The following is a 25,195-nucleotide window of genomic DNA, read 5'->3' as shown; positions in this document are numbered from 1 at the left end:
GTTCTCCAGGGAAGGGATGATAAATTTGAACAGGAAATGCCACTTGTATTTTCAAGCCTCAGTTCTTTGGCTACTTCTCCTATTAGACAACAGTATTATGGAGAGAAAATAATTCCCTCCCCCATCTCCTAATGATTTTGTGGCATTTATAAAAAGGTATCTCTTCGCTCTGCAAGTTTTTTCCCCACTCAAAAAATATTTTTGCTGACATTATGCTCTTAACAAAGTAAATTTTAGGCAAATCTTATAACTGAGAAAGCTCCATGTGTTCAAGTTGATACTATTTTCTTTTCCTCCAATTTTGTATTGTTTTAGCATTCTAATACAGCAGGATCATTTTTTCTGATGTTTTACCAAACAGTTCTCCTCACTTTCTCTACCAGTGTGATGGATGCCCTACAGAATACTAAATCAGTGCTTTTTTTCTATGCCCCCTTCAGTTTAGCTAATTTTTTAATAGTTTTTGTTCAATCTCTATATTGATATGTATTTCAGTGGACTCCTTCATTTCTTCTCAAAGTTTCTATATTCAGGTTTGCAGAAAAAGAAAGGTTTTTCTTCTCTGGGATTATACAGACAGTGTATTCTATGGATAATAACAGAGAAATTCTTGCCTCTTAAGAAAACTGCCATTTTGCTCTGCCAAGCATTTAAAACTGCATTCCTTTTAAGAGATTCTATCTTCTTTCTAGAATAGCATTAAGGATTAAAATTCAATCCAATCTGTTTAAAAAAAAAAGACAGCAGGCAAGATTCATACATGAAACACATATGAGCTTTCCTGGTCACTGTTGCAGAGGTTGGAGGAACAGGAGGGTTGCTTCTACACAAATGGCATGGTAATTTTGATAAGCTGAGAAGCAGAATGTATATAAGGAAATAAAGGAATCTGCACTCAAGGAAGAGTTCTGTTACTACTAATAGATGAAGAAGAAATGGCAGCTAAGTCTTCATAAAAATAGCATTTCTACAGATGAAATTCCAGCTTTGGAGCTAAATTGAGAAACAGAGTTTGTGGACTTACTTCAGGCAGTTTCTGCAGCATCCAAAGACTTATGGCTATATCAATATATTTTCTCTTATATTTCATTAAAGAGAAAAAAGTCTAAACATCACAGAAGTTCCAGGAAGACTAAAAAAAGCTCTTCTAACAAAAATTGCCCCTACTGATAAGGCTATCTAACACATCCCACTTTTAGATCTTGCACATGCACATGTGCTTTTGAGCCAGGAATTAAAAAGATACCATGGAGAATTTAGGTTCACTGTGAAAGTTGCCCAAATGTGACAAAAAATATTTTTGGGAAAAGGGGAAGGAGAAGTGTTTTGATCTCACCAAGTTTATTGTCACAAACATTGGAAACACTATGTGGGGAGAGGGGATAAAAAAGTGCAGAATGAAGAGCTAAGGATCAGGGAATACATAGGCTAAAGAGAAGGGGAAAAGGAGTCAGACAAATGCAATCTGAAAACAGATTGGAAAAGAAAACTGGGATAAGGTATCTGGACTCAGAAGTTAGTATTAAAACCAGCATAACAAATAAATGAATCTGTGAAGATCTAAAATTTTAGTGTAACCCAATTTAACTGAAAGCAGAGGAATGCTGAGAATTCAGAAATAGCTGCAAACCCAGTAAAACCACAGATGAGCCTCATTCCACAATGTTCTGGTATGCATGGGGGATGAAGGTAACAGGTTACTAGCTGTGCCATCTCAAATACTAGAAGCTGACAGCTGTGTGACAACTGCGTGGGTATCCATATGGCGTTATATGATGAATTTTGTATTTGAGAAGTCTAGAAGATTATGGGGAAAAAAGAAATTTATCACAGTGTATATAAGCAAGGCAGTATTTGAGGGGAAAAGGTAGCATTCTTTCATTAGAAATATTGGTGCATGCAAAAGAAATTGAAGCCCTTCTCCGGGTCTAAAATAGAAGAAGCAACCTCAAAGCTAACTTTAGACTGAGAACAATTATATTCTGTGTTTAAAAAGACTCAATTAATCTACATAAAACTCTAAGTATTTCCTAAGTAGAGTCTATCTCATTTGGCTTTAGACAGCTATGAGTTAGATATTCAATGTGCATTGTCAATGCTTTCTCTGCAGCCAGTAAAAGCAGGGCAAGGAGACAAGATCTGGCCAGAAGGTTACTGATTTTAATAATTTCCAGATGGTAAAAATTGCTTTTCGGATGTTGGACTCTCTCAACTTATATAAACTAGGGAGATTGGTTATGCAAGACCTAAGCACTAAAACAGTGGGTGAGATTAATTCCACCCAAGTTACTTAACTCTGCAGCCCTTGTGTCTGTTTTATTTTTGCATGCACAAACTTAGATGCATGCACGTGTTTTTAAGGTACATTTCAGAAATCTTATCAAGACTAGCAACCTCAGAGATATTATCTCCTCTGGATCACTGTTCCTTGAGTTCCATTGCTACATTAAGATCATCACATCCATTGGATTGTATTTGTAATTCCCATGCTAGAAACACAAATACAGTATTCCCAAGTGTGCTACTGAAGTAAGAACATCTCCATTGCCAACGTAACTGTGCAGCGTCAATTCTCACATCCCACAAAGCAATCTGGCATAGCTAACAGCAAGACCAGAATTTCTGAAGCTCATCCTTCTTCTTTAACCTGCACGTTAGAGAGTAGAATACATGTTCATTGGTGAGCATCTTTATGAAGCTAAAAATATCTCTCCTATGAGCTTTGTGTTTCTTGTCCCTGGTATAATTGAAGGTACTACCTGAGATCAATAAAGCTTTAAATAACTTGCAAAGAAGGCCTCATTAGAAGTAGGTCATAAGAAAAATATGGATTTAGAATGTATGTTATATATTGATCTCCTGGAGCTGTATTTCTCTCAGTTCCAAAGCACTGTAACGATTCATTTGAACAGGAGTAAAAGAAAAAGTAACAGCTGGGAAAGCTTTAGGATTCTTAACGGAGTAAAGTTTCAAACCTTTTACCTAGTAAAATTTCTCATTAATATTTAGTAACAGTACTGTTACATCACATTTGATTGGAGGATACAAAACATTTAAGAACACTGCAAAAATCCAAAACCTAAGACTTTACAAGTAAGCTTGGAGCTTCACTGCAGTACCAGGTCTAAACTATATGCAGATATGGAAAACAAAGCTTCATCAGAGGCAGGCTGCCTTCTGTCCTTTGTAAACTGATATAGTAGCAAGCCTTCTGGTGGTACAGAGAGTAAACAATAGCTCTAACAGCAGTTTGTTGACTAGCATTTGTGCTTGAATGTGCTGAATCTGACTTGGCTTCATTATAACATGACTCTGGGTGTGATTTAAAAAAACAAAACAAAAAAAATATTACAATATAAAATCACATAGCCAAAGGTCTGCGTGTGGATAGAAATACAGTAACATAAAAAAATTAACAAATGAACCATTATTGACTCTAAATCCAGTTAAAATCCTCATTAAAAAAAAAAGAATTAATCTCCTCACACAGCTTCATTCAGTTAGTAATGTGTGAATAGTTAACTATCACCACCACTTGCAAAAAGAAAAAGGTGGCCTTGCAGAATGTTAATTATTAACCTACCCTACTCTAAAAATCAAAAACAAACAAACAAACAAACAAACAAATCCATGGACAAAAGACCCCTGGACCTAATTTTTCCTTTACATATGTCTTTCCACATATTTGTTCTCTGCAAGACTAAACTGTGCCCTCATAATTTGATTCCTAGCCAGATATGTTCAGAAAAGCCACGTTCTCCCATTGAAAAATTCTGGGACTTACTGTTTACTGTAGAAATAGAGATATAAAAACTAAACAGACTTTTCATTTTCACTTTTCTTTTAATAGCTCAGAAGTGCTAAAAGATTGCCTTCCTTCATACAAACATATTTAGGTAAAAAGAACACGATATTTTAGCAATGAGAATAAATTTTCAGAATGTTCCTGAAACATGATTTCAGATGAAGAGACAAGTGAAACCTGAGAAAATATAATCACAAGACTTCAGATGAGAAGGTTTTTATTTAGATTTTTGTTAAAGGCTTGTACTTGCCCACTAAATAGTCTGATAAAACAAGTCAAATTATTGCCATTCATATTTTATATGGAGGCACAACTGTTCAGTTCTCCTTAAATTCACAAAAATAAAAAGAACCAGCATAACAGTGTGCTACCTAATACATAAAACAATCTACTAAGAGGTAACAGAAGGAATGGGCTGGTATCAGTTTCTAAAACTTACCAGAAGAGACTGTTTTGCTGTAACTCATTAACTACACAAAAATGTGTGTGAGTATATAAACACTTGTGCATGGCTCTGTACATGTACCCATCTGTAATTGGAAGGATGTTGGTAAAGCAACAGAAGCTAATCTTTAGTAATATAAATTTAAAACTATCTATTTCACTGAAAATCATCGTGAATAGAAACTAAGAAATACTATAGACAGGCTGATCTCTCTTGATTTGCTTCTCTGACATCATCTGAGAGATCTGGTTTGCAGTCTCTTTTATGTTATCTGAGGAATATGGATGAAGGGAACACTGCATCCCAGAATTATTGAGCAGAAACACCACTCCTTCACTTCTTTTTTTGTTTTAACCCTGCTAGAGCCCATGGGATGGATGTTATTTGCCCTCTCTTTAGGCTTTCTAAAGGTCACTTGGGAAGCTCCTACTGATTCTCTTTTGCTCCCTGAATAGTTTTGATTCCTTAGCACTACAGCAGCATTTATAGCAGGAGAAGCAGGAAGAACTCACAATATCAGAGCAGGTTCAGAGCCCAGGCTTCAGTTCCATCAGATACTATCTTGCATACATTTCTTAACACCATTCTTCACTAGCTGATGCTTTGAGGGTGAAAAAAAAAGGTACACCCCTCGGATGAGCTTTTCACACAAACAGTCACAGGAAATTTGATCCTGTAGGAGCAGCAGCTAGTCAGCTCTACTCTGCAGATGGCATTGCCTGTAACATATTTCTGTGCATAAACATGGCATTCCTCCATCTCTGTTGGAAATGTTAATTGATTTCAAGAAGATAGCTTGCCTCCTGGTCAAGATGCATACTGTCAAAAACAGAAGTAGGTGTAACCAGCCAACAAAGTTTTTTTGGTCCTAGAGAACTTCATCTTTCCACACCTCAGTATTACACTTATAAATGTCACTTCTGCCATACCTGAAAACCACAAAATTTTTTTAAAACCCTCTCTACAGCCCAAAGGAAAATTGATAATGATGATACTCCAGTCAAGGTTAAGTCTAAGAAAACTGCTTTGCAGTTAATTTTCAGCACAATGGAATCTGTGGTAATCTTCTATTATTAGAAATGCATGAAAAAATATGCTTCACAATATACATTTGGGAGGGAGTTCTCCTCAATACTGTAAGGATTCTTTGTGTACTGAAAGATTAGGAGTTTTGTTCAATATGGTAGCACAATTCTGTATCAAAAACTGAAAAAAGAACCCCCACCCTTTCAGAGCACATACACACCTTGTTTCTGCTGCAGAAGGATGTAACAGGTCAGGATAAGTTGTCCCTGCATTCTAACAACAGGAAGATGGCCACAGGGTTGCAGCTTATAACATACAGGAGCCTTTCTCCTGTTAGCCCATCAGGGAAGCAGATTATAAACATACTTTTCAAACACAAATTCCAAACAAGGAAAACCAGAAAACAGACTCATGGAAGTCGAAGTAAACAAGACCGAAGCCAAAGACCATCCCATAACATCCCAAACATCTGAACATAAAACATATACAAAAGATGTAAGAACTAGTTTGTTATCACCACCAAGAGGACTGTCAGAGATGTAGTGGGGACATATAAGCTACTTACCCTTGTGCTCCATCCTGCACCATGGAGATACTGCCCAAATCAGATGCCTCCCATGGGCACGAGCACCCCCCTTTATACTTGTAAAAGTGTGGGTACAAGGGTACAAGTGAATCAAAGAACAGGCCTCCCTGAGCACAGCCACTGCACTTCAAGACCTGCAAATATTCACCCTGCCTTTCTAATACTGACACCGAATTTCCTTATATTAATTTTTACACACTGCAGTACTCTCCAGAAATTAGTCTTCGTGTGGAGGAAGAAATAGAAAATGCTCTATCAAAGTTTTTAAGGTGCAAGCAACTAAAAAACTGCAAAGCAATGTTGGTATCTCTTTCCAAAATAGAGTTAACTGTGCTGTTCAGAAACAAATCTTCACTTTGCTACTCATCTGTAAAAGTGAACATAAAATTGCATGAAATGGGTGATTTTTTTATACTGGGCAAATAAAGCCATTATATTCTAAGATGTGAGGATTTAAAAGGGACTTGCACAAAGAGTGGTCTAATTAGCAGTTTAAGCTAAAATAAACCAGTAGGTATAATAAACCATGTAGGTATAATAAAATAAAATAAACCATGTAGGTATAATAAAAATGCAAATACTTCAAAAATCCAGAGAGTGTTTCAGTTTTCCTCTTAAACTAGAAGCAGCTTAAATAGACATCCTTTAGAAAAGGAGAAGTTAGCGTGCAACTGGACTATTCTGAAGAAAAGCAAGGAGCAGATTCATCGAGCTTTATCGTCCAGGTGCAGCTACACACAGTAAAATAAAAAGAAGTATGTGAAGAGTTTCAGAATTGTTATATATGTATATATGTATAAGGGACAGATAGCATAAGGAATGCTTCCAGTTCTGTGCAAGCATGTAACAATTGCTATCAGCTGAAAAAAGACCAAGTACTAAGCAGTCTTAGCAAAAAGGCCTCTAGAGCTCATTCTGCCCTCCCACTGCATCCAAAATTTCTTGATCACCATACTCTGATGCCAGGTTTGTCTAGGTCCTTACTTAGGCTTTTAGCTGTGATCAAGCACCACATACAGTAAGTGCAGTATTAAGTTCTTTGCATGAAATTTTACATATTTGTACAAATTTTAACAGCTGGAATGGTATAAATGGAAACTACTTTCCCTTTTTCCCCATTTGTTCTTATCCAGGCTTTGAATGAGCAGTGATACCACCAATCTTTAAAATTCCTAGAACTTATATTCCAAAAGAATAGAAAGTTTTCTGTACTTTAGGAGGGTATTCCACCAATTAGGAGTTACACAGAACTGAGTCATCAAGGAAATTTAAATTGCTTTAACCAAGACATTGAGACTGACAACTTACTGTTTAAAAACACACTGTAGTCTTTACTGATGAAAAAATACATGTGCCAAGAGGAGCCTATAGCTGTCAGATACAGTGAAATGATAGGAAAGTTTTCACTACTTTTGTCAGTGTTTTACCTACACTGCTAAATGTTTATTTTCCTACACTCATGGATTAAAAAAAAGTCTTAAATTCACCTCCAAAAATTAAGAAAATAAGGTATATTCAAGACATTTTAGTGTATTATAATTTTAAATCAACTTTGCTGGTACTAATAATTTTGAAAGCTAGCTAGATGATCCAGACCCATTTTTACCATGATACATGTAATAATCTACATTAATGATCTTTGGAAACACTGAGTTGTATTCTGTTTTAGTGGCCTTTGTTTAAACTCATTGAGTGTCCAGAGATAATGATTAACACGGTGCTCTTACAGCTGCTCACATGTCCTAGAAAAGTTCAAGAACTCCACAAGAATCCCTTTCAGGAGAATGATTAGCCTAAAATTTAGAAATACAATTTTCTTTGCATCAATTATGCTACACAGAAATTTGCAATTTGATGACAAGACCAGACTGTAATCCAATATTCAACCAAGTTCATACTACTACAGATGTAGTCCTATAATTAGCCATATGCTGTTTCCTCTCCCATATATTAACTTGCATTAACTATAAATTCCCTAGCTTGCACCACTAATTTCCTAATGATCCAAGACCTCACATCAGCTAATTCTCACCTATTTCAATTTCTTCTGCTGCTGCTTCTAAGAAACACTAGTCATGTTCTTAAACTTTAATTTTCAGCATAACATTTTCAACTTTTTACAAGAAAAACTGATTTGTATGGATAGTTTGGCTTTGGGTGCTCATCACACCCACATTTAAAAATAAGATTTCTCTTACAAGGTTTTTAAAGTGAGATACAGCACTACACGCTGTTTGCAATTAAGAATCATTAGGGGCAACCACAGAACACACTGCTGCAGGTCTGAATATGATTCCTGTATTATTACAAGTGTAATGATATATAATCCCTTTGCAGATGGAGTGTGCAGCAACTACTAAGGGGCATGTTTATTTACTGGCAATATTCCAAGCAAAGCTGTTATTTGAGACATAAGCAGTAATCTTTTACTTGGTAAAACCAGTACCTATAGCAAGAATTCATAAAACATATTATGTAAAATATTATCAAAACCTCATATAAGTTTCTTTAAGAAACAAAAGTCCAAAAGATGCCTGGCTAATCCAGAGCCATTAGTGTGACAAACTGGAAGAAACTGTCTGACTGAAAGAAATACTGATCTGAGATACTGTGACTGCAACAAATTGCTTATCTTTGACTTAATTTAAATTGAAAACCATCAGTAATATGTTTCACATATCCTTCCAAAGCAAGATGAATCACTCTGGTTATTTTTAACTCAGGCTCCTATGCTGCTTTCAGCTACCTGCATCACTGAAGTACAAGGGTGATCCCATTTTCTCCCTCCCCCTTATTTTGAAGATCTTCTGCAGCATCAGGTCTCTCTGCATCCCAGTTTTGTGCTACATGAAATTGCACTACCCAGTGTTACAATGGCTAAGCCAACTTAAGCCATCTTAATTTGTGGTACTGAAAGCAAACACCCTCACATGGTACTACTATAAATTGAACACATCTGAAAAAAAAAAATCTTAGTATCGCCTTCCACAGCAAGTTAATTTCTCTACTCTGAAAGCTCTCTCTCATCTTTGCCCTTCACCTTCTATTTCTAAATATTAGCCTTTGAGAACAAAGGAGGGAGGCAATGAGAAATTTTAGTACTGAATACCAGCCATATCTGAGTAGGGTTCATAACACGACAAGTACAAAGCAGGAGTAAGGGGATGGAGTATCCTCCAAGGGGGCCTTTCAAACAGCAGTCTGGATTGTCATAAAAGACTCAAAGGGAAACAACACAACTGCAGACATCAAAGGGGCACCATTCATTCCACTGATATGGCTACAGACTGACCAATGTGAATAAAGAAAACCATTACATTTCATAGAATTCTAGAATATCCCGAGTTGGAAGGGACCCACAAGGATCATCAAAGTTCAACTCCTGGCCCTGCACAGGACCATCCCCAAGGGTCTCACCATGTGCCTGAGAGTGTTGTCAGGCTTGGTGCTCTGACCACTTCCCTGGGGAGCCTGTTCAAGTGCCCAAACACCATCTGGGTAAAGAATCTCTTCCTAATATCTAACCTAAACTTCCCCTGATACAGCTTCATACCATTCTCTCAGGTAATTCAATGCATCGAAAAATGCATTCACGCACACTTTGTACAACCTGGCCAGGCCCTCTTAAAGAAATCATTGTATGGGACTGAAAAAAATAGCAAAGTTTCATATAAGATCAAATTAAATAAATCCTTGAAATAGAGCATATCTTAGCAATCTATTAGCAGAAGTAATAAATAGAAGACAATATAATGCAGCAAGAGCAACCAAAAAAAAGACCTGGAACTACCTTACTTTATCCTCTCATGCTACAAAGCCTTACAGCTGTGAACCCCAAATGTTTACTTCAATTAATCCCAGGACTCAAACTTCTAGGAAACCAGGACAACACCAAGCAGAGATCCATTTTTTTTCCCCTGGGTGGGTAAGTCATTCTAAACCTGATAGTTTACTCAAAATTAATGCTTTAACAGTTTACCAAGAAATATATTAGGAAACAACTCTTTAAAAATAATTGCAGAAGGAGAGAGACTTGGGAATAAGATTTTGAGGAAAAGAAATAAAAGACAGTAATTTTGTGATTCAGAGAACACTATAGCCCACCTTGGGGGTGAGAGGGGAGACTGAATAAGTAGTGGTGGTCTTAATCTGTGGGAACTCAGCAACTTAAGCTTCTACGACGCTCCATTCTGCTCAGCTATCTGATCTCTGGAGCAGTAACAGTACACATATGAATCTTCCACTTACTTGAATATAAATCAGGACTACATTGACATCAATGACATTTAGAACACATTAATATAATACTAAGCTGATTGTCTGTTTTCCCCTGCCACCAGGACTGGACTATGGAAGAGGCTCAGGTTCAGGTATAGACAAATGTCACAATGAATGAAAAAAGAAAGCTTTAAAAAGTGTCAATACCACATTTACATCTACCCTGCATAGCAAGCAGTTATAGATATTCACTGTATGTCATTTATATATATGCATAGGAAAGCAATAACTGAAGTGAATTAGCACTAACCAAGCTCTCCTCTCACTGCTGCACTCAAGGGAATGCCATGGAAGCAGAGTATGGAAGCCCATGGAACAAATACTCTACATCTAATATTTCACACCAGAATTCTGTAAGGACAGCTGGACCCCCTCCAGGAGTTCCATGTCCCTCTTGTACAGAGTAGCCCAGAACTGGACACGGCACTCCAGATGCGGCTCATTAGGGTTGAAAGGAGGGGCAGGATCAGCTCCCTAATGCACCCTACGGGACTTCTTGGCCCCAAGGGCACACTGCTGGCGCATAGACAGCTTTTTGCCCACCAGGACACCCAGGTCCTTCTCCATAAAACTGCTTTCCAGCAGGTGAGCCCTCAGCCTGTACTGGTGTATGGGGTTATTCTTCTCCAGATGCAGGAATGAGATCAGAAGAAGTCTGTGCATTACTCTGTTTCCAGCTTTACTCCAAAGTGATAAAGCTAAGGGCCAAAAATGCCCCTAACATCATTCAAATTTTGCTCAAAGGTTCTAATTCTGAAAGTTAATTGCATATGAAAAACCCCAAAAATTTAAAATACTATTTTCCTGAATGGAATCACTTGCCACCTAATGCTAAATACTCTGCATTATCTTCTATTCCTTACCACTGCAGGCTGGTTTCCTTAACTTTTAAGAGCACTACTTTCACACTGACCTTCACATTTGTCACTAAAATGCCAAATAGCAATGTTGTACCTAATATCTATTTCTGTCAAAAGCAGATAGAAATACCTCTCCTTGACTCACAGTATTACAGAAAGATTAGTGAAATACAAACACCAAACCCCAGAAAATTCCAGATCAGCACAGCTAGTATTCCAGTGTTCAAATACCAGGCAGTGCAAGTTCATTCTCTAGCTGAGCAGTCAAAATCTGAAATCAGTTCATACTCCCTCCACTATATGAAAGACTGTAGCACTGAGGGGAAAAAACACAGGCAGCAATCTTGTCTCATTGTGAGAACTCAGATTTTTTACTTACTCATCATTTAATTTATCAATCTACCAAACAGTAACTACTGTCAAGTCAGTCAAATCCAAAGAAAAACAAAACAAAGAGCTGTATCCATTTCAGTACAAAAGATAATATGATAAAAAAAATAAATAGAAACTTCAATGACTGTATTCTTCAGTCCAAGCACTTGGCTTAACACGTGCTGGGGAGCTAAGGAACCTTGAAAGCCAAATACAAAGCAAGAACATCATAAACCACAGCACACTGAAGATAAATGCAACTTTTACAAACAAGTACACTTACCTTTTAATTTCAGCACTAAAGAGAAACTCATCAACATAAAAAGAAAGACTAGCAGATTTCAAGTGAGAAGATGTTAATAAAATCAGCAGATACATCAGTCAGAAAAGGGATTCTAACATCCACCACCAGGCAAATTCAGAACTCTTTTTTTAAAATATTAGATACCCCAAATTTTCCTCAAGTATGAACATCTCATTCCCTCTTTGAAATAGGCGTGACCTGGTCCCAGGCGCCTGTAAATAAAATTCATGAGAAACAAACAGGAGGAACTAGGAGTCAGTGCAGTTACAGAAATTTGAGTTATCTGAGCTACCTGTCATCCTAGATGATGAAATCACGCATTAGGATTACAGAAAATGTAATGGAATAGCTCACACGATCGGAGCACTGCCATGAACAGACACAGGATATTTGAAGAAGGTTGAACTAAGAAGGGAAGGAGATTCTTGCAGAGGAAAGGGAGGCTTGAGCGCATGTATTTTTGCTTTGAAATAGGTAAGGAACAAATTAAAAGTTTTTGCATGAGGCTTTGAAGACACAATAACACAGGTGACATTCAGGGGAACATTGCTTCAAAGCACTTGATCAGGAGAGCAAAATAGATAAAGCCTTCTTAAGGGAAGCCTTACAGTAGGGTCCAGTTTTCACAAAGGACTTAAAATACTCCAGCATCTGCAGAAAGGGTAATACAGCATGATGGAGACAATCAGGTTTTTGGAAGACGGAGAAGGCAATTTCTTTACACAACTGACTAACAGGGATATGAAGGCAGATGGTGACCTAAGAGGCAGTGACGTGTAGTCACCCTGGCCAGAAGACCTCTGTACAAGGAGGAATTAGTGATGCACATCAGAGTTCAGCTGAGGCGGCCCAGGCCTGGGCTGCCCAACTCCCAGGGCTGCAGGACAAACTCAGCCAGGTGGTTGTAACAGAGGAGCCTGCAGGCAGCTCCTACTCAGCATCTGCAGTTACCTCACCTGCATGGCCTTGCCTTTATCCAGGGATGTAGTGAGAAGTTCTCCTGAGAACAGTCTTTTTGTTTGACAGCAGAAATGATTAGGAGTTTTATTGCAAAAAAATCCCGTAATAGTTTGAATAATGAAAATGGGGCAATCCCTATTCACAGACATGGTCTGCACAGCATGCTGCACCCTGACCAGAGTCATTTTGATGCTGCACAACCCAAGATTCCCAGTATCTAAAGGGATGTAAGATTACCTGTACCATTTTTACTTTATTAAAAAGTAATAATCATTAAAGAAGCAGCACTTAAAATTACATTTACAGAGCCTGAGTGCCTTTCTTACTGGGATTACAACAGACCAGCATCTCAACCATGATAGAGTGGAGTTTAAGATCCTGAAAGAATTAAGAAAGAGGGACAGTAGAAATACAACCCTGTACTTTCAACAGAACAGATTTCACCTTGCTCTAGGACCTGCTTAGAGACAGCCCTAAAGGGTAAAGGAGTTTGTGGGGGCTGGTTGTTCTTCCGCGATGACTTTGTTAAAGTGCAGTAAAGGCCCTTGGAAAATTTTCTCCAGTTGGCCAACACTGGTAAAAGGGGAATTCCTCACTGAGCTCAAACACAAACCAATAGTGCAAAGAGTGCAGAAGTGGGCTACCTGTAGGAAAAAAACCACATTGGTTTCAAAGGAAAAAGTAAGAAAACTGTGCCCCTGATGGTCAGTAGGGGACCTAGTAACAAAAGAGATTGAAAAAGCTGAGATACTTAAATGAAAACTAATGATTCTGCTACATATGGATATTCATTATATTTTCTAATGAGCAAACCATAACTTTCTTTAAAAGGTGAGCAAATATTTCTTTCAGCTATTCTGAGGCACACACACAACTTATTGGAACATAATGCAGGAGTATTACAGAAGGTTCAAACAAGACAAAATTAATTATTAGGTTAAGAAGAAATTGCCTGGAAGTATTAAACCTATTCAAAAGGTTATTTTTCATTACTCTTTAGTGCACAGAAGTGCCAAATAATTCTGTAAACTAATAATTTTGTTTCTTTTTGTTTGTTTTTAATACAGGAGTTCAGTGGTGTTTATCTTAAAGGAAAAGGACTAAAAATATCTCATATTATTAAAAACAACCAAAACCAGACTCACTTATAAAATACAAGAGCAGAAAAAATATCTCATTAGGCAGGAGATGCTTTACATACAAGAACAATTGGCATCCAGTTTCCAAATCATTAAACTGTATCCCCTCAGGCTTGAGGCCTCTGAGGACACACAGCACACTGCAAGAGAAGGAGAAGTCTAGGAGATTTCAGAAATTTCTGCTGTGCTTTTAGAGAAACTGCATCACCACATATCTTCCCGCATACCTCACTAACCTAAAAGTATACCATAAATTTATACATATAGATAGGTGTGTACAGGCATAGAATCATAAGATTATCCTCAGTTGGAAAGAACTCAGAAGGATCATCAAAGTTCAACTCCTGGGCCTGCACAGGACAGCCCAAGAGTCTCAGCATATGCCTGGGTGCATTGTCCAAACCATTCTTATGGTTTGACTGCCTGCTATTACGAATCCTTCTTCCTCTCCAGCCTGGCCCTGTGGTAAGGTCTGCCCCTTTCTAACGAATGACCCTGTTCCAGTGTCATCACCTTGCCTACCTGGACACAGTCTCCACTTACCTTATCTAAAGATATATTCACCTCACTTCTACAAACTTCAATTTGCTGCTACAATTGTCAATGTTCCTCCTATATACACAGTTTATTATATGACAGTTTAACAATACATTCCCTTTTCACACCAATTTTCAACTTTATTTTTTTCCTTTAGGCTTTTTTCTCCATGTGCCCATCTTTGGACACTTAGGGTTTTACCGCAGCACCTGATTATAATTTTATTGATTTCAAATCACAATGTTATCATGTTAGTTCTGTACCTGAGGTAAGGGCCCTCCTGATAGTTGTGCCTAAATCCCTATTAGCAAAGGTTAACTCTGCATGAAGCGACAAGCCCCCTTTTCAAAGTAAAGACGGTCGTGGTTTTATTTAAAGGGCAAATATTTGACAAGTCTTAAACATTAGCTAAGATTCTTTTCCTCAGGCGTGATCTCTGACATTGCTGAACTATCCCAGTGGCTTTTCTTTTCAGAAAACATAGCCAAGATCCAATAAGTCAAGGTAGGTTATTTTAACAGTTAGTGACTATCAAACGTATTTCCAGTATTTTCAAACAAAATGTAGTTCACTATATATCTTTAGGGAAAGTCTACTGATTAAATGAAAAAAAGGGAAAAGCTTTTCAGATCTGCTTTATTTCAACTTTATATGTATTAGATTCACATCAGAAGAAAAACTCAGATGAACACGTAATCTTTATGCAGAAACCACAATTATCAATAAAGGATTTGTGATAAAAACATGCTGCATAATAATGTAAACACAGTCATTCTAGAGGAGCTACTTTAGCTTTTCTGATAATGTTCCCTCAGGAAAGGAAAAACACATATAATAATGACAAGGTATTTGTTCCTTACACCATTCTCTCCAATTTAAATGCATACACACATGCCAGTGAAATGCACTGAGGCAAAAAGCTACATATTTACTAAAGCACTGGTGGATTATATGTTGGAAAATTGTTGCAATTAGGAGCTGGCTCCTCATTTCACACAACATTTACCCTCTCACCAAGACGATGGAGATATATTAACTTACAAAAGCTGAGAATTTGATCCTGGCATATTTCCAATATTTATAAAGATGAATATAAACACTTCTACATTCAAAAGTAGGCCCACCAGCAGCCAAACAGTAAAAAAAAAACACCCAAAACAAAAAACAAAACACCCAAACAAAAAAACCCCACAACAACAACAAAGCAACCAAAAAAACCAAACCAAAGCAAACCACACATCCTTGCATTTCCAGGTCATTCTGTTAAAACTGCATGAAAGTGAATTAAGTCTTTGGTTTCCTATAGATGTAATGTTCAACTATAAGAAGGTTATTTTTTGTTAGTAGAACTGACAGCTCCTGAAGTCATCTGCCCTTGAAGGCTGAGTGCAGCTTGTTTTAAGTAAGTGAGAATCGTAAATCAATAAGATGAAAACAGCAACATACCTCACCTTTTCTTCAGATCTCCAAATACTGGAAACCTAGGTCTTAGTAAACCCACTTTCTAGAAATTTTAAGAAATATCACTTTGTTTTACACCTTCTATACAGTTGTTTCAATTAAGATGAAGCTACAGAAAAAAAGGTGTAACTACCTAAAAATTCAGATCTTCACAAGCAAATCAGTATCCTTACACAGGTTGTAGGAAGAAGTACTTCCCTCTGCTAAAGGAAAGTCTTCCTTTCTAATAATCTGGTACCCTGCAAGGTATTCTCATAGGAACCTGGATAACAGGTTATCCTGCCATTATACTACACTCTTAGAACTGTTTTTGTAGAGTTTAAATTTCACTCAGCAATGCAGGAAATCCTAGAAACTTCTTGAGTTTCAGTGAGGTTACCTTCCATAAAGAATAGAGCCTCCTAGGATAAACTGTATTGTCACTACCCAGATGCTCTCAAACTACTCACCCTGAACTATTATACCATAAATATCTAAAAACTTTCAATTTACCAAAGTCATTCTATTGACTGTTATAGACCATCAAGCCCAACAAGGCTTCAGCTTGAGATAGGATCTTTCCACATTCTAATATATTTTCCTTTTTTTAATTTTAAGTCAGGGTAAGACACTCCAGATATAACCATACATTGTGTGCAAAAGTCCTTCTGAATATGTGCTCAAAGGCCACTGCAGGAACACAACCCTGCACAGTGCTAACTTTTTTTAGAAAAAGGTATGAACTAAATAAAGAAACGTTTGTATATTCTTAGGTCACTACAAATGAATAATTCTATGATTCTGAAAGGTTCTGCTTCAGAAAAATTACTTTGTTGTATGACTACACTGCTGCTGCAGAGACAGCAAAAGTAGTTTGTGTCAGTTCCCTGTTGATGAGCAGCAAGTTCAGATACATCCAACTTACAGAGTAGTTAAAATACTGTAGACAGGTTGCCAGACTTCGCTTTTGTCTCAAACAGCATTTTTTCTTTCCTTTTCAACTTCTTCCTCTTCCAAATTAAAATTAACAACCAAAAACGTCACTGTTTTCTTGTTTGATTGTCCTGCAGCTGTAGAAGTTCCACATGGATCCCACTTCCTCTCCCCTGCCCCTTCCAAGGGAGGTAAGTGCTTATCCAACAGTATTTGGTAAATAATTTGGCATTCTAATTGAGACTGCTTAAGCATAAATTGTGTTCCAAAACAACTTTTTTGGAGTCTTTTTATAAAAAAATCTCTCTTAGTTGAGATTAATGAAACATTATTTATATTTCAGACAAATATTGTATACCATAAACCTGAGGTTTGGTACTAGATATAGCCATTTCTTCTGACACTTGCAATTAAAGAACTGAGTAACTAAATGCAAGAAAAAGCCCACCCCAGATGCATGTCTCATACACAGTAACATCTTAGTTCTCATCAGAAGTCACCAACATTTATCTCAAAGCAATTTACTTACCTTGTGTCTGCATTTAAGTACAACGCCATAGGCTCCTGAAACAAGGAAGACAAGATATAAACCATCTTAAAGCAGAAGAAACTTTAAAGTGGCAAGATAAAACAGTGTTCAGTCACCTCCTGCATACAGAAATAATATTGTTCCCAGCATTATTATCCAGAACTTGCATACTGAAACAATTTTATAAAAATTGCTTGAAAGTAAATGGATTTTAAAACACTGAAATTATTTTTGAAAACTTGTATCTCCCTAGTACCATTAATAAGAAATTAATATACTAAACTTTTAAGGGGAAAAAAATAAACAAAAAACCCCCAAAAGTGTCCCATTTCTCTTCTATTTCTTTCAGCTTCCAAACCTCTCCATCCGAGAAGAAAATTGAAAGAAGCCATAGAGAATAAACTGATGTTTTTTTATTATCTGCATATCAGCAATATTTTGCAATAGATAACTTACTACCATCAAGAGGACCAAGTCAAATCTACGCAAAATTCTAAGTAATTTTTTATTAAGATATTACTTACCTTCACCTACAACCCCAAGGATCTCAAATTTATTCATCACATTACCAATGTTAGGAATCTTCATCAAGACAAATTCCTCTTACGGTGAGAGCCACAAAACATGGCACAAAGGGGAGCGGCTGAAGACTTTGGCAAGAGGCAGTTGAGAAAAGGCTCTTGGAAAAAAATTCCACCTCGATCAACCAGAATTCTCACAGCCTTTCTTAATTTCTAGGCAGTCAGTAGCTTCCTGGGGGAAAAAAGAGGAAATCATGTAGTTAGTACTTCATTTCCATAAGAGAAAGCAGGGGTACGTAGACATCACACCAATATAGTCTGACAGTTGTAACAGAAAATTAATTTACTTCTACATTTTATGCCCAGGAGAGCTTACCAGCATGGATAATGGACAGAACCCACTGAGAACATATATCTGACACAACAGCTGGCCTTGTTATCTCATAACCAGGATGTCTATTAGAGTAATAACTAATTTGCATAAAGTGATTTTCTACAGAACAGAAGCAAACAAAAATGTTGACAGGAACTATCTCAGTAAGCAAAAATACACTTATAATTACTTATGGTGTATGTTGACAGGTAGGGATAAAAACAGATTTTGTTTAGTTACTTTCTTATTTGTCCACTGTAATGATAAAAAGGATGAGGTAGAAAGAGCACTATACAGAAGAAAATATTTTTCTACTACTATTTTCTGTGATTGTTTAAAAAGAAAAAAGGAAATTATTTGTTAGACTGACTAACAATCAGATTTAAAAATTATTTTGACTACCAGTTTATTTAATGGAAATGTGATAAACAAAAAAAAATGCTTTCAAAGTTTTTTTCCCATGTTTCCCAAATGTTGAAGTAATTTTTCAAATCAGGCACAGGAAAAAGAACAAAGTTTTTTGGCCTGATTCAGGCTCACCACTTCTATCATCTCAGAAGTCCATTAAAAACGAACTAAAACAAACCAAAATTTGGTTTTGCTAATTCTGTAGCAGACTGTATTTGTTTCCCTAATATTAAAGGCATATATCCCAAATTCAAAAACAGGAAAAAAACCCAAAACTATATATAAACCAAAAACAATACCTTCACCATGACTTGGAAATGTATCATTTTCACAATTCAATGATCCAAGAACAGAGCTACTCATGAAGAACAAGATGGCATCATAGAAGTGAATACATTTAATTAACTAACGTGTAATGGGTCAGTGTGACCCAATAATACTGGGTTCAGCTCACACAAATGGGATTTCACTATAAGCCAGAGGTGCTGGCCAAAAGCCCTGTGTTGACTAAATCACATATAACAAAAGGATGACTCAAGGGAAATTACAATGACACTTGCTTCAGCAAGACACAGGCAGATAATATGAGGGGATTTGTTATTTTAGAAGCAACTTCAGAGTGATTTAACCACAGTATTTTGAGAATAAAGCAGTGACTTTCAAATGGAAGGGTTGGTTAGGGTTTTTTGGTTTGCTTTTGTTTTTTAAAAAGCTGCCCACTCCTTAATGGGTTATTACAGTAGTTTAATTTACTGTTTTAATTAATCAATTTTTTCTTCACTTGTGAACTGCATGAAATACTCTTTCCTTTCCCTTCCAGATACTCTCCTCCTTTCTTATTTGGTATCTCCTTCTCACAAAATCCTTTGTACTGTTTGTCCAGACTTTCTGGTTAATGAACTAAAAAAAATGAGGTCCTGGAAAAGCAAGAGCATCTGCTCAGCTGTACCCACCAACATGAGAACAGAGTCCTCACTGAGCTGCTTCAGCTTTCTACTGACACAGGCTGGTGCCAGGCACAAGGCACGGCTGACTGTCCCCTTGCTGCAGCTGTGACGGAAATACTGCCACAGAGACCTTGAAGCAACCATTAATGCCATAACGCAAGCAAGATGCAAGAAAACTCGTCAGCCAGGTTTAGAAGAGCAAAATTCCTTGCCAGAAAGAAAGTAACAGTCAGAGAACATACACTGTTTTCTATTAGCACTATGCAGTAACATCAGCAAATCTGCTGCTTCAGCTCCCAACATTATTCATTGACAAGTCCTTCTGGAATTTAATGTGTGATAACATTCATTACTTATCTCTAATGTTATTACTGTACGTTGTCTTTCTGCCTTACAGTGTACACAATACTTCTTGGATCTATGATGAAACAGTGAAGCAACTTTTGAGATAAATGTATCAAAAACTCAGGAAGAAAATTAGATGCAGTTTCCCCTGTCCCTTATTCATAATTTCCAAATTTCTCTTAAACTACTTAAAGCTATATAGTCCTACAGGCTTGTGACCCACTATTTTTTTTTTTTAATTTATTTTTAGGAGTTCTGCAAGTGAACACAGTATGAATCCTAGCTTTTTATTGGAAATAAAGCTTACACTTGCAAGCAGCTAAACCTTCCTTCCTGAAATCCCTAACCAGGGAGGTTGTGGGTGCCCCAGCCCTGGCAGTGTTGAAGGCCAGGTTGGATGAGGCTTTAAGCAACCTGGTCTAGTGGAAGGTGTCCCTGCCCATGGCAGGGGAGGTTGGGACTAGATGATCTTTGAGGTGCCTTCCAACCCTTAACATTCTGCGATTCTGTGAAATTCAGTACAATACATCTTCCTCTCCCCACTGATCATGTAGTCTTCCCTTCTCATTTCAGCAGAAGTAAGAGCCACAGAAAGCTGATCCCCTTGTTACGCTGCTGCTCCTGGATGCATGGCACTTACAGCAGCATTCACATGTAATTCCTTAAAGGTAAAAGCCTGTCAACTCATTTATCAGTGTTCACTCACCACTTTAGAGGGGATACACTTCCAAAGAAACACAGGAACCAGCTCCTCTAATTCTCCCCGGAGTGCACCATGACTGACAGCGCAGGTAATACAGACGCACGTACAGGGGGCTCCCAAAAGGAAACTACGCTTGACTGACCCACCTCTCCTGCAGTAGCTCCAGTCATCTTTGTGCCCAATTCTGCTGAGAGCACTTTATGAGAACTTTATCTTGAAGTGAAAAGGAAAGCTAATGAAAGATGACAAGTGGAATGCAGCAGTAGTATGGATTCATACCCAAACACTTTTTGCCCCAGCTCTTTTGCCTCAAGCAGGGCTGTAATTCAAACATTACTGAACTCAGACTAGCCAGACCCATCTAAATCCCTAGGCAGAATTTATTTGCTTGTTTGAGATCTTTGCCATCAAAAGCTCCTGAAAGATTAAAACCAAACTGCTAAAAACATGTGTTCAGTGGCAGCACCCACTGCACTTTCTGGGATTTTTCTGCTTTTTGAAAGACTTGTTAAGATTGTTTTTAAAATCACTGATTTTTGCAGGGAATCTGGTAACATGAGCTCAAAACTCCATGAATGACACAGAGTCTTATGAATGGTAGAGTGTGTAATATAAAAATAAAGAAAACAAATCAGGAAGGTTTAAACAAAAAAGTAATTTGAAGAAAGTTATCCATAGCAAGAATTACATTATTCTGTAACTTAGTAAAGACAGCCTGGATTCTTTCAAACTGAACACAGAAATCAGCAAGGAAAATCTTATTAATAGCAACCACAATTTCATTTTTTGCACTTAGTGCCACACTGGTCTGTTTTCATAAGCTGCCTGCTGGCTAGATCAATAACCCTTGCAGAAGAGGAAATAAGCCATCATTTACCTCTCAAAGGTTCTCAGTAGGGTAATAGCACTCATTCTCCTAATATCCCTTTCTAAGGCAGCCAGATTCACAGCACATCAACTTACGAATTAAACCAACAGATCACTGAGATGGTCTCAAGTTACCAGGATTTTCTACAAAATGCAGAGCCAACTCAGCAAAATAAAATGTCATGAAATGAAAAAGAACAAATTAGTTTTACTTAATCTAGAGATATTACAGTGTGAGATTTTGAAACAAATGTAGCTGTTTCGTGATAGCACGTAAGGCTTATATGTAAAAACCAGAAAATGTACAAACATTTTTGGAATGAGCATACAGAATGATACAGCATTATGGTAGCTGATCATTTGCATTTAAATTAAAGCAATGGGGGAAAACCCTAGCTCTTCCTCAATTCCTTTTCCCTTCATGACCATTAAGAATTCTAGCACATCCTCCAAAAGCACCAGACTTAACCACTCAGTCCAAAGCCTCAAACCTAACTAAAAATGCTGTTCATTATTTCATAATTATCAATAGCCGTGTAGAGAGGGAAAGTACCTTTCACAGCATTCGATTTTAGTATAGACATTTAGTGAAAGTTATAAAATACTTGAGCCAGACCTCTGTCTTCACAAAATGTGGAGAAATAAGACAGTTCTAGAAATACAGTTAGATGTGTATATCAGCATCTTGCATATCAAGTATACAGTTCATTTAATTTATCGAGACAGAAAGAGTGCAATTTGCACCCTGCTGAAGTCAGTTACAAACTTTTAATTGACTTCAAAGTCATCCACGGGTTTTTAAACAAGCTTCTTGCCAGCAGATAATACACATCCCTCTTGCTCTCCTAAACCAAGAGGTAAACTTATGCTTTGTACTTATTTATTTATTGTTTACTCACTGAGAGGATACAACTAAGAATTTTTAGAGGCTTGTTACATTTTCCTCTGTTCACTAACAAAGCAGTGGGTTTGCAAACAAACGTGTAGAACTTAACACCTTATAGATACCTGTCTTTGATGGCTATCCCCAAAATCCACACCCTGACACGTCTTCTGTCTAAAAGGTACAGAGATAAAAGGCAGCATTAACCACCTCTGTTAGCCTTCATGATACACTCAGCACCTTTTCTTCTCTTCCCCTGTATGTGTGTAGTTCTACTTATTGAGATTTTCCAGGAAAACCCAAGTTAGAGTTACAAGCACCTGATTCAGTGTTATCGCAGAATATACAAGTGACAGGGTAAAGAAAACAGTTGGGAAAAAAAATCTGGATTTACTAATCCAGAAAAATGGGCCAGGATTATCATGAGGAATTACTGATTAGGAAGAACAAATTCAGCATATGAAAAGCTGTAAGGAGGACGTTAGTAATAACATTCTGGTTTTAAGAATGGACAGAAAAATAATACAATCATACTGCTAGCAAAGTTTTGCCAGTCTCACTCCTTAACTTGTAAAAAAGCTACCACTTCATTTTTCCATTTTATGGAGGGACAGTAGACCTTCTAATGGGACAAGATTCTGGAGAAAGAGCCATCAAGATTTCATAATATGAAGAAATTCACAGAGTGGAAGTTGAAAAAAAAAAAAAAAACAAAACTGAAGAGATAAAAAGCAACAAGAACTTGCAATTATAGTAAGCCATTTTTCTTACTCTAAGCTTCAATCTATTCTTCTCTAGTCATAAAAAAAATTAGGAATGAAAAGAACAGCTGGTGAAAATAAATACAGAATTTAGAAAACTATCAAACTTGAACAAATTATGTAAAAGCAAAACACCAAGGTTGCTTGCACAAGCTCACAGGTTTTAAAATTCAGCTCCAGAAAGCTTTTATTGACATTGCTAGTGTCATCATTGGAACCTGTCTTCACCACTGTTGGTTTTTGGAGGACTTGTTTGGGTATTTTTTAATAGCTATTGATACACTGAAAACTGCAAATTCATCTGAATAAGTTATACATCAAGGGAAATCACTGTCACACAACTGGACTAAAAGGTAGCAGGTCTCCATGGCAGCAGGGCCAGGGGTCCATGGGGGAAGAACCCGAACAAAGTTTCCATCCTGCAGCAAGCACACAACTAGGGAAAGGGATGAATCAGTTCCCAACCATTAAAGATACCTGTTTGGTTAAATTCCTAAAGGAAAACTGAGCTTGAAGGCAAGGGCAGCAATACTGATTTGGTTTGGTTTATCTTGTTTAATAAGTGCTCTTTCTTTTGTATTCAACTACATTGGTTGGTTCAAAAATAAATTCAGCTCATCCTGGGTATATGAAATAACTTCACTTCTTGGAGTTAAAACACAGGATTCATGATCTTCCCTAACAGCTGTGGCCAACCCAAAAAGAGTGGGTGCTTAGCAGGATGCTTCTAAGACCATACTGACAAATAAGCAGACTGATTATGAAAGCGTTGAGCACAAAAGCAGCTCCCATGAGTCATAACAGAAGGACAGGAAAGACAATTTTGCTTCCATTTTAGTCTTGCTCTCCAATAAGAACCTTAACAAGTAAGTCTATTGTGGGTGTGACAGCTTCTTACGCAGTTCAGGCTGGTCTTTACGCACGCTGGGCGGGCTCTGCTGTACCTGTGGCAGCTCTGAAGAAAAAACATCAGTGTTCAGAGGAGAACACTCTCAACAGCATCCCATGAAATCCAAAGCCTTGTGCAGTTTCTTCTGGCACAAGGAGCCTGACATGCTTTCACTTCTATCAAACACGAGTGCCCAACATCTGTAGTTGAAGCAAAAGCACACTTTGGTTTACTGATACACTCTTAGGCAAAGAGGGGTATGGAAAAAAGATTATTTTCTTTAAATAAACAGAAGTCTTATTTCATAACAGAATAGCTTACTGTGGAAGAAGCTAATAATTCTTTATCTGACACAGTATTTGTAGTGGTCTCCTTAGAAGCCGGTTCTTGATTTCAATCTTTCCTTCTCCCTTCTCAGAATACCAGTCTCCAGTAATATCCTATATTCATTTATCATGTTGTTTACCATGTAGTCCCATATTATCTTTGACAATCTGCCATGGATTTTAAATTCTTAATATAATACTACAAAATAATATTAGAGACATAGGTTTTTTCATCTTTATAAGTACCCAAAAAAAGCTGCTGTTTTTAGTCACACATCAGGACTCACTTTGTGGTTCAATTTGCACATTCGTGTTTGAAGATTCATACTTGGGGCAGAGGGGAAATGGTGCTGAGCATAAAAGTTTCCTCCTTTACTGAAAAAAAAAAAGGCATACTCAAAATCTTGAGCAGAGGGCAGAGGATCTTTCTGTCCAAGAAAAGTACAGTATATTCTCTTTAAGGGAACATGTTAGAAGCAGCCAGTCAGTTGAAGGTCTGCTCTGAAGTTTGAGCTCAGCAGGGTATTTGTAGAAAGAATGGGCCTCTCGAGCTCTTCCATCACTCTCCCCAGTCCCTGTCAGTCTGCTGGCACCGTGAGGTTCCTCTCCACAATGGCAGAGCACTGCAGTGCTACACTGCCATGCTGGCAGCACACAAAACAACAGATGCAGAAGACCTGGCCACTTCAAAAAAAGTCCTCTCATGCATTCCTAACTGGATCAGCCACCGGATCTTCCACACGTGCACACACAAAGCACACTGGTGATTTAATAGGACTAAAATTCTTATAATCTGACAAAGTTTCCCCCTCCTGCCAACCCAGTTTTGTCTTCATTGTTCTAGAAATAACTCCCATCCAAATTCTAAAAGTCAGATGTTCCTCTCTGCACTGGCTTTGGCTGAGATGGATTTTTCTTCTAAGAGTACAGAACAGTATAGGTGAATATAAAGTATTTA

At 37.4% G+C, this 25,195-nt stretch overlaps 1 protein-coding gene across 6 annotated transcripts in view; it reads right to left on the bottom strand.

Moving 5' to 3' along the window:
• The window catches only part of CDKL5 (cyclin dependent kinase like 5), a 129,913-nt gene that overhangs the window by 64,548 nt on the left and 40,170 nt on the right, over window positions 1-25,195 (bottom strand). For all 6 annotated transcript variants that reach the window (XR_007630903.1, XM_050332523.1, XM_050332522.1 and 3 more), the window contains exons 2-3: window positions 17,739-17,967; window positions 17,215-17,249 (exon numbers count right to left, since the gene is read on the bottom strand). Coding sequence is in view for 5 of the 6 variants with exons in the window: in XM_050332523.1 (XP_050188480.1) it covers window positions 17,215-17,249; window positions 17,739-17,802 (99 nt within the window). In the remaining variant the exon portion in view is untranslated. The remainder of the gene's footprint in view (window positions 1-17,214; window positions 17,250-17,738; window positions 17,968-25,195) is intronic.

The sequence above is a fragment of the Myiozetetes cayanensis genome, unplaced genomic scaffold, assembly GCF_022539395.1.
Source record: "Myiozetetes cayanensis isolate MyiCay16 unplaced genomic scaffold, myiCay2020 scf5-8, whole genome shotgun sequence".
NCBI classification, from domain to species: domain Eukaryota; kingdom Metazoa; phylum Chordata; class Aves; order Passeriformes; family Tyrannidae; genus Myiozetetes; species Myiozetetes cayanensis.
The sequence above is the reverse complement of the archived record's forward strand: the minus strand, read 5'-3'. Positions and strand labels throughout refer to the sequence as shown.